Source organism: Oxyura jamaicensis, chromosome 1, assembly GCF_011077185.1.
Source record: "Oxyura jamaicensis isolate SHBP4307 breed ruddy duck chromosome 1, BPBGC_Ojam_1.0, whole genome shotgun sequence".
Lineage (NCBI taxonomy): Eukaryota > Metazoa > Chordata > Aves > Anseriformes > Anatidae > Oxyura > Oxyura jamaicensis.
The window spans coordinates 122,492,260-122,505,964 of NC_048893.1; the positions used below are offsets into that span (position 1 = coordinate 122,492,260).

At 37.3% G+C, this 13,705-nt stretch overlaps 1 protein-coding gene across 2 annotated transcripts in view; it reads right to left on the reverse strand.

Annotated features, from left to right (window-relative positions):
• Window positions 1-245: 245 nt before the first annotated feature.
• The window catches only part of SMS (spermine synthase), a 49,101-nt gene continuing 35,641 nt past the window's right edge, over window positions 246-13,705 (reverse strand). For both annotated transcript variants that reach the window (XM_035310970.1, XM_035311649.1), the window contains exons 10-11: window positions 6,158-6,273; window positions 246-3,078 (exon numbers count right to left, since the gene is read on the reverse strand). In XM_035310970.1, the coding sequence (XP_035166861.1) occupies window positions 3,048-3,078; window positions 6,158-6,273 (147 nt within the window). In that variant the 3' untranslated portion in view covers window positions 246-3,047. The remainder of the gene's footprint in view (window positions 3,079-6,157; window positions 6,274-13,705) is intronic.

Here is a 13,705-nt window from a genome sequence, read left to right on the forward strand (position 1 = left end):
CCCCACTGCAAACAACACTGTGCATACTATAGAGACTCTTACCTGAACATATATTATGTGGAAAATTAGTTTATTAACCTGTGAGAGACAGAAAAGATACTCAATAAAAGGACCAGGAAGAACCTTTATGCTTGTTAGGTGACAAATGGAGAAGAAAAGGAGGTACAATGGGAAGCATCATACCCATTAACTCTGCCATTTTAACACTAAATGCACCATGTATTTAAGAATTCACACACAAGGAATAACAGTGTACCTTTATTTTAACACGTGCGCTGCACTGATGCAGTAGATACAACGCCAGAAGGTCTTCTCTTTGCACAAACTACTATCAATTGATTTTTAAATACGTAAATCGCATTTCTAGGTGGAAGCACCATTTAGTGCAAAGAATAATTAAGAAAACCCTAATGTTAACTCTATCTTGGGAAATGTTTGCATACATAGGTGCAGCACGTACATAGGTGCAGCAATCATAGCTGTTTTCTAACTGGCCTTAAACATGGAAAACTGATCAGCTATTGCAGTTTGCATTTGAAAATTTGAACACAAAGCAATTTGTTTTCCTTAAAAAAAAAAAAAACACAACACAACAACATAAATAGACTGACAGTGTGTACATACTTGTTCAGAATCAATTCAGCAACTTAATAAAAAAAATAAAAAATATAATGTTCAGGGTTTGCTGAATTGCTTTATACTACTTCTATTACTTTTAAAATCCTACATTAAAAAGTTTACACAAACAAAAGAATCCTCCAAGCCTCTTTTTATACTGTATCAGTTGAAAGGGAAAGATTTGCAAGCACTGCTGCCTCTGCCAACACTTAATTCAGGTCCCCTGGTCGTTCCAGATTACAGAACATCCCTGCACACCTGGCATCTCTGTTGTCAGGCAGCATCTATGCTGAAGTGCCAGCCTTGGTATAGCAAGCCAGCAGGAATATTAAGTCATCTTCCAGTTCACAAGTTTCTTTGCTAAAAACAACCACCCCCACGTGTTGTGACTGACTTTCAGATCTATCAGGCTCGCTCAGGATAACATATGCTGTGAGCCCCATCTTATGAATGCCTGTGTGCTTAATACCACCTACACCGCAATCACACTAAGGATCAACGGGAATATTCATGCTTGCCAAGTTAAGGGTACATGTAACTGCTTATAAGACATCTGCATTTGTTTGCACCTGTAAAATATACCAGCTGTCGTCCTGTATCATAAATGATGGGTTACAATTAGGTCATAGGCAATAATATCAAGGTATTTTCTGGGATGGTTACAATAGGGTTAAAACATTTAAGGAAATGCAAGACACTTTTGTCTCCCCCTGTTCAGAAGGAGGCTCCACTCTTTGGGAGTACACAGGGATACACAGACTGTAGGCCACGGAAGAACCTTGTCCCATGTGTATCAAGGAATCAGCAGTAACAGTAATCACTTTAAGCCATAAGAGGGAAGAACACTTCTCTTTGACTCTCCAAACTAAAAGCAGTTTAACAGCACAACTGTACATACAAAAATAATTATACTCCGAATAAAGGGCAAATTTTTACAAGTTTTCCAGTATCACTCAAATTCTACATAGGTTACTGAAAATTCATCAACAGTTTGTATATATGGGACATGTAAAACTCTTCTTTATGTATGGTTTAGGAATACAGATCTTAGAAGTGCATTTTTTTTTTCACTAACATTTTGGTTTTGTGGGAGGAAAAATAAATCAACTCTCTACAACAAAACAAAGAAAATGTGAAGACTAAGGGTTGAAGGAAAAAAAAAACATCACTGTGGTTCAGGATTAGAGTGTTTTGGGATAGTGCACTTTTTATTCTATCTTGGTAATGTACAGAAGTGTACAGAATGGTTATATCCTTCCTACCTCCTCTGATGTGAAATCTTTTAAATGTTAAAGTTTTACTCAGTACATAAGCACATTCTTACAAAAATATAGCTTTTCAGACAACATGATAAACAGTTTAAGAAAAATGTTTTCTCTTTCAGAACAAAACTACAATGTAACCTAGCTTCCACTGATAATTAAATTGCAAGTGGTAGTTCAGCAAGAGCCTCACACGACATGGTCAGTCTAGACCAATATAACCAGGCCATACCCTACTGAAGTATACCTATTTGCCCCAAAACATTGAGGAAATACTGGTGCACATGAATCTAGACTACATCCACATTTCTTTTCCCTGTTAAGCAACCTTTCCTTCTTCAAGAACCTAGTGCTTATGAGAACAGAGCTTTAATTACCATGCTGAAAGAGGTCAAAGTACCTCTATAAACCACTGTTAAATCCACATAAAAATCTCAAAATCTAAGTAATCAATAGGGTAGCAGCTAAAGATGTCCATGAGGTGAAAGGTCAAAGACTCTTTTCTCCTGTGGAAGAGATTACAGAAATATCATGAATGAATGAAACTACAGTAAATAAAATTTAAAAATAGTTTTCTTCCCTTTGCAGTGAAGGATTTGGGGTATCCTTTCAGAAGATTTTGTTTTTCCTCCACCTCCCACTTTCTTTAAGTTATGCCCATCTTCTGTATATGGAAGCACTACAATGATCACTTTTAAGTATCAAAGAAAAAACTCCATCCTTGAAAAGCACCATCAATTAAAAGAATATCTGGTGGAAAACAATCAAATAAACAAAAACTCCATGGACCATCCTCAGGGATGAAATGCTCAAGATGTCTTTTTTAATCAGTTTGTGAAGATCTACAAAAACTAAAAAGGATCACATTCTAAAGGTTCAGTGCATTCAGCAGCTATATAGTTTTGCTGCTTACTCATCTGTAAGTTGACTTTCAAAAATAACACCCTAGCTCATCAAAATATACATTTTCCATTTGCTTTTAAATTAAAATAATAATAAAAAACATTTAAAGAATTCACAATCAATAGCATGACTAAGTTTCAGGATCATCTACAGCATATAATTTAAAGGTTCAAGATGCCAATATGCAGCACGTGGCAGGCCTATATGCTCCATGCAGCATGTACATTTAGGATAATCTTGAATAATCTTGATGTTCAGAGTTGTTTATTTCTTCCAAATAGTGTAGAATACCCACCTAGATAAAATGAGCAGTCAAGGAAAAAAAAGGAAGTAGGTAGTACATAATTAAATTGGAAGTAATTCTTTTCACTTGTATTTTAATTCTGAAAACTTCTCATAGCTCATAAAGATGGGGTAGGCAAAAATTTGAAAAGTGAAATCTCCCTGGATCCCCTTTTTTTGCTCAGCAGTTTGAAGGAGCACCCCATTTCCACCAAAACCGAAATCCTTTGCAAACCTGTGTTTCCTAATCTCTGCTGCAGATCTTCAGGCTGTACATTTTGCATTGCAACCACTGAACAGACTACAGAATTACTTCGGGAAGAACAATCAGAACTCCAGCTCTTCTTCAATCAGGAGTTCACCAAGCTGGGATACCTCTTGCTCATTTTCTTGATAGCAACCTTGAATAGGAAAGTGACATCCAGCTGACCAATTTGTGAGGCCCTAACAGCGACAAGATCAGACACACCAGTAATACCGAGATGTTCGATAGCTGAACACCAGGTGTCCAAGTATCTTACTGGACAATCTTTTAACTGTCTACTGGATCTTGAATGCCTCAACAGGGGTTCTTCTGAATGCTCACTTTAACAGATGAATCTAAATTTTGGCTAGAGTTTTCCTCTGTAAGATTCTATGATGTTGGCTTCTGGAGCCCTAATACTTTTCAAAAAGCAAAACTTTGTCACCCAGACTGAGCTAGAAGCAAACACCACAGAGCAACTAGCAACTGTGTGACTACTCTCTTTGCTACTCCTCTGATGGCAGATGTGCCCAGCTTCAGCAGGGGTCAGAGCTACTTAATTCCAGCAGCTTCAAAGGAGCAGACAGGAAGATGAGACATGGACATCACCTTTTTTAGAGCTACGGCAACCTGCAGAGTAAGTCACAGATTTCTGGAATTTAAAATTTAGCACAACCAATATAAACTCACATAAAGATATACGCTCCTCTGTTTACACAATGAGGTCACACACACTCCAGATGGAAGCCTGCATGTTCATCATAGTGTCCTGGTGGAGACCTCAGGGACAAATATGCTTTCCTGAAAATGGAGAGTTGACTTTTATGTCAATAGCTACTTGAATTTCAGATGAACCCCAAAGCAACACTAGTAAATACCAGAATTTCAGGCAGCCGTTACACACAGCTACTATTCTGGAAGTACGGAAAATAAGCAACAATAAAATATGATAAGCTTGCTTTAGCATTTTGGCTGCATTCAGGTACCCATAATGCTAACTTTTGGTCAGATTATGAAAATGAGCATTTGTATAAGTCAAAAGACTCATACAATTGCTCAACAGATTTCAGGCACTAAATGAACATCACGCAAGTCACTTTCTGAAGGAAGAAATAAAACCCTTATTTTTTAATTGGTTCTAGTAATTCTACTGTAAGCTACCACATCTCAGTCATCTGTGAGATATCATGTAGGTATAATCTTCTATTGAGATTCATACTTTCTATTTTGAAAACTAAGCCCCAAGAAAGGCAATAACCTGTATTCAAAATGCAGATAAGGGATACCAGAGGTCCAAAACCAAATTTATAGTCGGAGTTGAGTGTATTATATTTATATATATATATATATTAATTAATGTTTTTTAAAATATGTATCTTCCTTTGGGCTAATGTGAAATCATTTAATTACTTTATTAATATTCTTGTATCTATACTGCTATATCATCAGGTTCTTAATTCAGTCAGAAAAAGCAAACTAAAAAAAGCCTGCCTCATTTCTCTAAGAATTCTTCGCTTTCAAGCTCTGTTATACCTACCTATTTAATGGTCAGGGTTTTTTTTTTTTCATAAAAATATTTCTTGTCTGTGAGCTTACATGCTAGAAATAAGTGCTTTCTTTCAAAGGAAAAAAGTACCATTTCAAAGGAAAAAAGTACCATTTTCTACTTAATTCATTTACAGGCACTTTGCATATTTAAGGCCTGCAGTTGTGAAGGCAAAAGGATCTTGAACAATTTATCTGAGGTTGTAAACTACAAGGGTAAGTATATTCATATATGGTTTATTTCACTGTTTCCTTTTTGTCTTGAAAATGTTAAGATCAAATCTGAGTTTCATTGGAGACATGAAAATAATGAGAAACAGGAGCTTGTTACAGTCAGTATGGTGTCCAGAACACCAAGCTACAGTATTAAACAATATTGAGATTTGAGACAGAGAAGGAAGGCAAAATGAACACACGAAATAGAAGAAAGGCTGTGGCAGAGTTTCACTAACATAATATATTATGAATAAGCAGATCCTGAAAAGACTTATTGTATCAGAAAATGGACAGCCACAGCAGGCATTAATCCACAGAAGTATTTCATGGGAGATCACAAACAAGTGGCACGTAAGACCCAAAGCAAATGGAAACAGAAGAGGGCAGATCAAAATGCCGCTTTGGAGCTCATGGCTTGAAGCCATAACTTCCAGCTCCTTGTATAAATTGTTTGTCACCCACAAAATGAAGTTCTGAAGAGGTATTTTTAGCAATGAGGATGTTGCAAAGAAATGTGTATACCTCCCTCCCACCACTTGGAATATTTTTTCAGTATCATTAATTAATAATGTTTGTTAGGAATCCATTTTTTTCTATTAAGATCTACTTTGAGACATATATATAATGTCAAGGGTTAAGGGTTTTGCAGGGGATTGGGGAAGAGAGGGGAACAGATGAGTGGTTTTTTTTGTTGTTGTTGTTTTGGTTTGGTATTGTGAGGAAAACCAAAATGAAACAATACAGTCTCATCAGAACTCCCATGCAGCATTACCCTCATCATACAGTTTACTCCACACTGCATAAGCAATATGCTCGGCAACACTCCAAAACATGAAGAAAAACACAGCCTGCTCTTGAAAGGTGCTGATCATTTCACTACCTGTGAATTTACGGCATCTTTAAAATATAGTTCCTGCAACTATCTTCAAAAATAAAACTGCAGTTTTTTCATAGCAAACAAACTATATTAATAGTGTTTAAGTTAGAAGTGCTTTCTTTCATTCAATTTCATTACCTCCAAGCAGTCTAGGCTTGCTCAGTTTATTAAAACGTACTCTCTCTACACTTTTTCAGTCTTTAAGGATACAATTCCATGTAGGAGGGAACGCACACGATCTCCTTTGAGAACTCCACAGGACAATAAAGCCTGCTAAGCTGTTCTTCATACAGAGTCAAGGCATCGGTCAGATTGATACAATTTCCCTAAAGAAAAAAGAGAAGTCCTGGTTATAATAAGGGAAGCAAAATTGCAGATGAATGTATATGCTGACATCAATGCAAGGCTCCCATATACATCAAACCCAGACACATGGGGTTCTTAACATTTAAGGCAAATATTGAACATCTTGTCTTCACTCTGCATACAGCAAACAACAATTTGTGACTTTTCAAGAAAGAGTAAGTATTGAGGTGATTATCTATATTCTCATTAGCAGAAGTAACCATTACATTAGGACTTCCAGTTCAAGTAGACCACCACGTGTTGTTTAGCTTTAACATATACTCAATAACCATTTTCTTCGTGATTGCTTAAATGTATCCTTAAACAGTATTACAACATCCAGATTTTCTCAATTATTTAACATTTCCTAGGTCTTAAAACATTAAAAGGCAGTATAAAATCCCATAATCTATTCATTTTAAACCAATTCCTCCAAAGAGCAGTATGACAAAACAAATCAAATTGTGCAGAAGTTCTGTGGCTGTAGGTCACACTGCCTTGAGCTGCTGCGTATCACTTCTGAAACAGAACTGCTTCCTACCATTTTTTTTCTTGAACCCATGTAATATCTCATGTAAGGAAATATTAGTAATACCTTTTTCTGACCAAAACAAAAATTAGTGTTTATATGATTTTCTCTAACAGTGCAACTACAGAATATCACACATGCTGAAGTCACAGCATTCCTTCCCAGCCAAATAAACATTACGTAAAAAAATCAAATAATTCTTGGAATATATCTCAAGGATTACAAAAGGCGAGGAACAGGAAAAAAACCTTCTGGTTATAAGCACAAACTTGACCAAAGCTTAAGTGTTAACAAGCAAGTCATGACAACATTTACCTGTGATGCTTACACAGAAAAAGCTCTCATTTAATCAGAGGTGTGATTATCCATATCCATAATGGAGCTGAAGATTTAGAGCTGAGGGTGAGCCCACAGAACACCAACGAACTGAACAAACACACACTAGACAAAGCAATACGGCAGTCGTGCAGGTTTTATTTCAAATCTTCTTGTTAAGTGTCTTGCCTCCCCTCCAAAACCCAAGTACTAGAATCTGTACTTGGACCTATGTGCAAGAGCACATAGCAGAGAGAATTATTATTTAAGCATTATGATTCACTGGAAGTTGGCTGAACATATGAACTGAATATTTAAACACACAGATATATGATGACTTTGTCTCTCTTACAGCCCCAGCTTACTCAGTGTTTCAAGACCTGTAACTCAGAACAGTGGTCAAGTTCTATGAGAATCACAGGAACAAAGGATTCATTCAACACTTCCATAATACTTGCACCTCACATAGATAAGTCACTCTGCTAACACACTGCAAAACTTAGCTCCAAGGGACCAGTCTTTATTTAAGAAATCTGCAGTTTACTGTTTAACTTCTGTTTCTCAGTGCTCCCCGATGTTTAGAAATGGTCCTAAAATAATTAACTGCACACAAACACAACTGAAAGCTAATTCTCATGAAGTGAGGAACTCACATAAGTTTGTTGAACAAACACACGTGCTCTTACAAATGGGGCAGAGGCTGGAACAAGCCAAGATATTAAAACCGATATGCCTCAACAGCTCCCATCAACATTGTTCTTTTACATATAAACAGTATCAGGTGATAACCATAAATAAAGCATGTAATGCACATTCTCACTTTGGGATTTAAACTTTTTTCTACTTCTTTGCTTGTAGTATTATTCTTCACTATAATGTATTTAAACTTTCATACTTCCAGAATAAATGAAAAGACACTTTATCTCACTGTTCTTCCTGTGGATTTTTTCTCAGCATGCTCAAATTTTCACAAGTGGAAAAACAAAACGTTAAATTAAAAAATATACTACGCATAGTGTCTTTTAAAAATTATATTCTTGCAAGTTCTCTTTAAAAAAAAAAAAAAAAAAAAAAAACTTGCATAAAACATGTATTTAATTACAATTTTGACCATAAGTATGTGCATGACGTGCCAGGTGGTTATTTGGTAAAGGAAGACGGCATGCTTTATAACACTTGGTTTTGAATAGGTTTAATGATCTCCATTAGGTTTCAGAAAACAGAAGAGATTTTTAAAAAGTAAGGTTTGAGCACTAACTCAGCACAACTGCTCAAAGCACAACAGACTTCTGAAACGCTTATTTAGTAACCTATTATTATCCAGGGGACTGCAGCAGTTATTTCGTTCAGCCGCCCTTTACAAACATATAATTTTGTTTCAACATCAGACTGAATGGAAAAAAAAAAAAAAAAAAACATAACCTGTGTGTGCAATTTGAGTATAAATAGAAAATACTGCTAGGTAATTTATGGAGCATACCACCATTATGGATGAAGTTTAATAGGATACACAATGAGAAATAAGTATCTATACTCAGTTTCCCAGTCTGCTCTTTCAGTATTTCATCCTTTCTCCCTTCTTCAGCATCAGACAAATCAGTGCAAACAGCGTGACAAACAAATTACAGGAACAATGAAACCTGCCAATAATCACTTTTTACTCTTTCAAACCCACAGATTCCTAATATCCTCATCAAGATCTTACATAAAGATACCTTAACCTGTCCTTCAGAACACACACCACAGGATAGTGCAACTCTGCACAGTCACATTTTTTTTTTGTAATTATTCAAATTTAACTCAACAAAAAGCTATAAAAATTCCAGAAACTAAAGCCTATAACTTATTTCAGTATTGAGAAAAAGTATCCAAAAAAATCACCATTATTAACACCTTTTATTAACACCTTTCAACTAAGACTACAGCTTTAAGATCAGCGTCAATCACATTTAGATGGTCTTGCATCACTAAAATATGACACGGGGAACAATGCCCAAATGCAGCACAGTCGTCGGTCAGGTAAGTCAGATAACCCACAAAGTTCCTCGCATAACAAAAATAGTTAAATGATAGACCAATGCATTTTGTGTTCTAAACAGCCACTATATACTCAAATAATAACTAATACTGACCAGTGTTTAATAAAATTCAAAACTGATGGGTCCCCACTTATTCTTTTTTAAAGGGAGGTAAGCAAAATTCAACTTTTTTCCTCCCACGCTGTTCAGTCCATTTTCAACATACAGGAAAAAAAACTACCAAATTCCTCTCCCTGCCCCCCTGGTAAATCTTTTTTTTTTCCATATCAAACAATTTGACAGAGGAGAAATGGAAGAACGCTGGTGGTGTTGTCTTTTTATTTTTTTAATCCTTAACAAGTATCCCTTTGACACTGAAGTATTTGAGGTAGTTTTCAACATTAATGGATCTCATTAACTTGCTCATGACTGATGATTCCTGAACTGTTTCACAGTCTTTGCATTCAGAGTCTGCTCAATGCTTGTACACATTTTGACAGCTCACGTCTGTCTCCCAGCACCCATTATTCTTTGCTTTCATAAGGCATAAATTCTGGAGCACGATGGGCTGAGTTTCTACAACACAACACAAAACAATTTAAATAACCAATACAGTGCTGGGCAGACAATAAAAAAATATTCCTTAAAATAAAGTAATTAGCCCTATTAATTCAGTTAACTTTAAAACGTTACCTGTAAAGGGGATGTGTTCATCAGCTAGTTCATCTCAATTTAGGCCACTATGCTTCCTCTGACCTTAGATAGTAAACCAGTGATTTGAAAGTAGATGAAGGGGTCCCCTTCTGTACATGCCCATTTCTTTGAACTCATTTTTACACTTACCCTACTTGTCATTGTTACTGGCAATTTTGTCTGTCACAATACACTACAGAAGGTTATTTTTTACTTTTTTATTTAATATTTATATTTTTATTTTGCAATGTCAAAGGACAGAGTCGAACATGGCCAAGGTTTCTTTCCTTCCTCATTTCAGAGTGAGTAATAAGCAAGGAGATACACGGAGCACGAAAAGTCCTAGCATCAAACCTAGGCTTGACAGGGACAGCTGTTAAGGAGATAATGGAGGCAAACCTGACTGCAGGTATCTCCACTGACCAATTAGTTTAAAACTAAACTCTCAGTAACCCAAGGAAATGCCTGCCCCTTAAAAACTTCCAAACTGCCAAGAAATCACAGAGGCGCACACCGAGACATGCACACGTTCCTCCAGTCTCCTTTCATGTTGCAGACCAGGCGAACCCTGCTCCCTCTTTGGAAGCAATAATTAGAAAACCCACTCAGGAGCCAAAAAAGGATTTTAACTATGGAGCAACAACATCACCATTGTCTGGACACTCAGAGGGCAGGGCCACATTGTATTAGAGGGTGGCCAAGATGCAACAGCTTGGCGTGTGGCTGGGCGTGTGGGAGAAATCTGATCTCTCGCACCGGTGGTTAGTGCTGTTTGCTCAAATGAAACCTGTGAGTGGTCTGAGAACGTTTCACCTCGTCTGGCAGAGACGACCCAGACGAGGAAGGAGTAAATTCCCATACAGAGGTATTTTTAAAGGTTCCACTTCTTAAACAGGCTGAAAATGATAGCTTGCTCAACCTCAAAGGATTAGATCAGCAGAGCAAAAATTTAGCACAGAAAAAGGCATTTCCATAGCCACACGTACTCCACTGGCACATATTGACAACCTCACAGTCAGTCTCAGCACCTCGCAGAGCACAGTGTCACAGTGGCTGGACAATCCTGGAGCGCTATGTGGAGGGCCTAGGATCAGTGATGCTTCAGCAAAAAAACATACATACCACACTAGTATGGTACTAGTAGGTATTTTACGGAAGTTAGAAAATAACTGGGGCAACCTAAACATTATAAGGTATAACAGCACAAAAATGCATGCATTCAGAAACAAGACACTGGAAAGGTCCAGCAAGGATGAAACCAGACCTTGGGATACACTGACTCAGACTTCTCTCCCTTCTGCACTTCGAGAACTTGCAACTGTAAGCAATTTGAGAACTTGCTTCCCTTGGAGAAGACAATGCTGAGGCCTTCACAGACCCATATTACATCACTGAACTCTTTGAAGCACCAGCTTCGGAGGAAGGAAGAAAAACAGAAATATAGCAAGCCATGAGACTTGTAAGCATCAGTGTAATGGGATTAAGTTTATATGCAGACACAGGGCTGCAAGTCCTGCAGGTCCCTGTAGCTCCCTTCTCTTTGTACAGTGGAAAACCCAGGTCCTACACAGACTGCAAGATTACCAATATGGATGACATGGTTAAAAAGCAAGGCCACTATTCGCACAAGTGCTCTCATTGTTATTACTATTGGTGGATGTGTAGAGCAATTACATAGGCATTTTTCACCAACGTATTTAAGCACAGACTTATAGCAACAGGGAACGCAATCCATAAATTGTCTTTTTTACCTCTCCAGAGCTGAAACAAGCTATAAAGTCCCTCCTTCACGCTAAAACTGGGCACATCTGTTCTTGCATCCCCTAGGAATACAAATAAATACTCTGAAAAGCCCTTCCACAGCTACGGTCTCTCTGTGAGTGATAATACAGTGCTAGGCAATGGTAGTTACCGGTCTCCACCTAGTGGTGAAAGGATCTTCTGCACTGCCACTTGGAGACTGAGGATCAGCATGGCATCCCGAGGGAACAATTAGGTTGTGTGTGTTAGAATAGCATGTGGAAACAAACAAACAAAAAAAAGCTGCAACTAAATTTATTTCAATAATCTCAAAAAACAGTGTGCATAAATACTGCTGTATAGCACTGCTGATTGCCAAGCATATGAAAACACCAAATTGTGTCCTGCTCGGGAATAAGTAGCTGAAAATAAAAACATCCCCACGCCTTAACTTTTAGATTCCACTTCTCCTTTATACAGTTCTTGAGATCAACCTTTGCCAAAGTTTTTTTTTTTTTTTTTTTTTTTTTTTAAAAAAAAAAAAAAGGTATTTAAAATTAAGTCTTCTCAATTTTCTCCATACTGTGTAACATCACGTTTCGGTAACTGTTGCTTTCAGAACTCCAATCTGACACGCTCCTGGAATTACCAGAGCATCCCTCAAAATTTTTGGAGGCTTTTCTAGCTGCTTGGGAGTTTCTGGCAAGTTCTCCAGTAAAGTCAGTCACACAGGTCTGGGTAAAAGCCATAGATGGCACATCACACAAGTAAGAATTGTTCACATCACCAAAACTCAAAGTAATTTATGATTAGTAAGTGCTGTAGTACGTACTACAAGCATGATTGTCTGGGGGCTAGGTGGGGGAGACAACTGACAAGCACAAATACTAGTTAAGCTGTGCAAAAACGTCTGATTTACAGTTAAAATGTGAGGTTCAAGCAGAAATCATCCCACTACAAGCAAGTGTGATTTCATAAAAGAAGTGTTAACAAATCAGACAGTGACATTTAAGTTTTTGCTCTCACTTGACATTACTGCGATTCTATATACATCAGCATCAACGACTTTTATTAAGCATTCCCAGAAAGAGTTTTACTTTTGAAGAAACTTGAGGCAACGTAAATTTTTTTTTGTCTCTGCATATAAACACTGAACAGGTAACTGCAAATTCTGGGTCTAGGAACACTTCTCAGCTCTGAAGTCAGGGTCCATGCCCCATTCTTAATACACTTTGGTCTCAATAAGAGTAAAGGATAGGGATGAGAAGAAGCTGTCAACATCAGCAGATTTACTCAAAATTTTTTGTTGGTAATGCACATACCATCCAACAAATACAGTGTCTGCATTTAGACCTGCAACATCTAATCAAAATCAAATTTGCCTGCCAATATTCTTTATTGAGTAAACTCTGCAGGAGACAAGACTCGCAGCCAGTGAGCACAGCAATGGCACCACCCATTTTGTCATCTGCAGATGAAAAGAAAAGCCATCACACCATCTGCACAATGCAATTAGGTAAAAAACGGGTATTTTTGTGCACTTAGAATTTGATGAATCTGGACTTTAAGTCAATCAACAATACCAATATGTAATTATTTGTATATTAGTGTATTTTCTTTTCTAGTTAACGCATATGAAATTGTCAAACATTAACAATTAAGAAACTGGAAAAAAATCTGAAAGTTCAGAGCAACATCACAGGGCCACAACAAAAGACTCGTTAACTCTGACTTACACTGCAAACAGTCCACAGAAGTCTAGGGGCAAGTATTACTGAATGGGAACAGAAGACTATGGCTAAAGTGCACAACTATTTTCTTCTAGCAGTTATAGCCTGCCATTATTACTTGTATTGCTTCCATGCTACCAACTTATTACCAATTGTTTTCATTTCCCGAACATCCCTGGCTATTCTGAAGACTGTTTTTCAGCCAGCACTTCTGGACTGTAGAGCACAGCAGTTACGCATGTCTAGACTCTGCCTGTTGATAGTTTTCTTGAGTGATACCTGCAGTGGCTTGCTCCTTCTGATAGCATAAATACACCTTTTTGTCGTTCGCTGTAAAACACCCCAAAATCAGTTTATGTGCTTGAAGAGTAACATTTTCCAAAGCTTG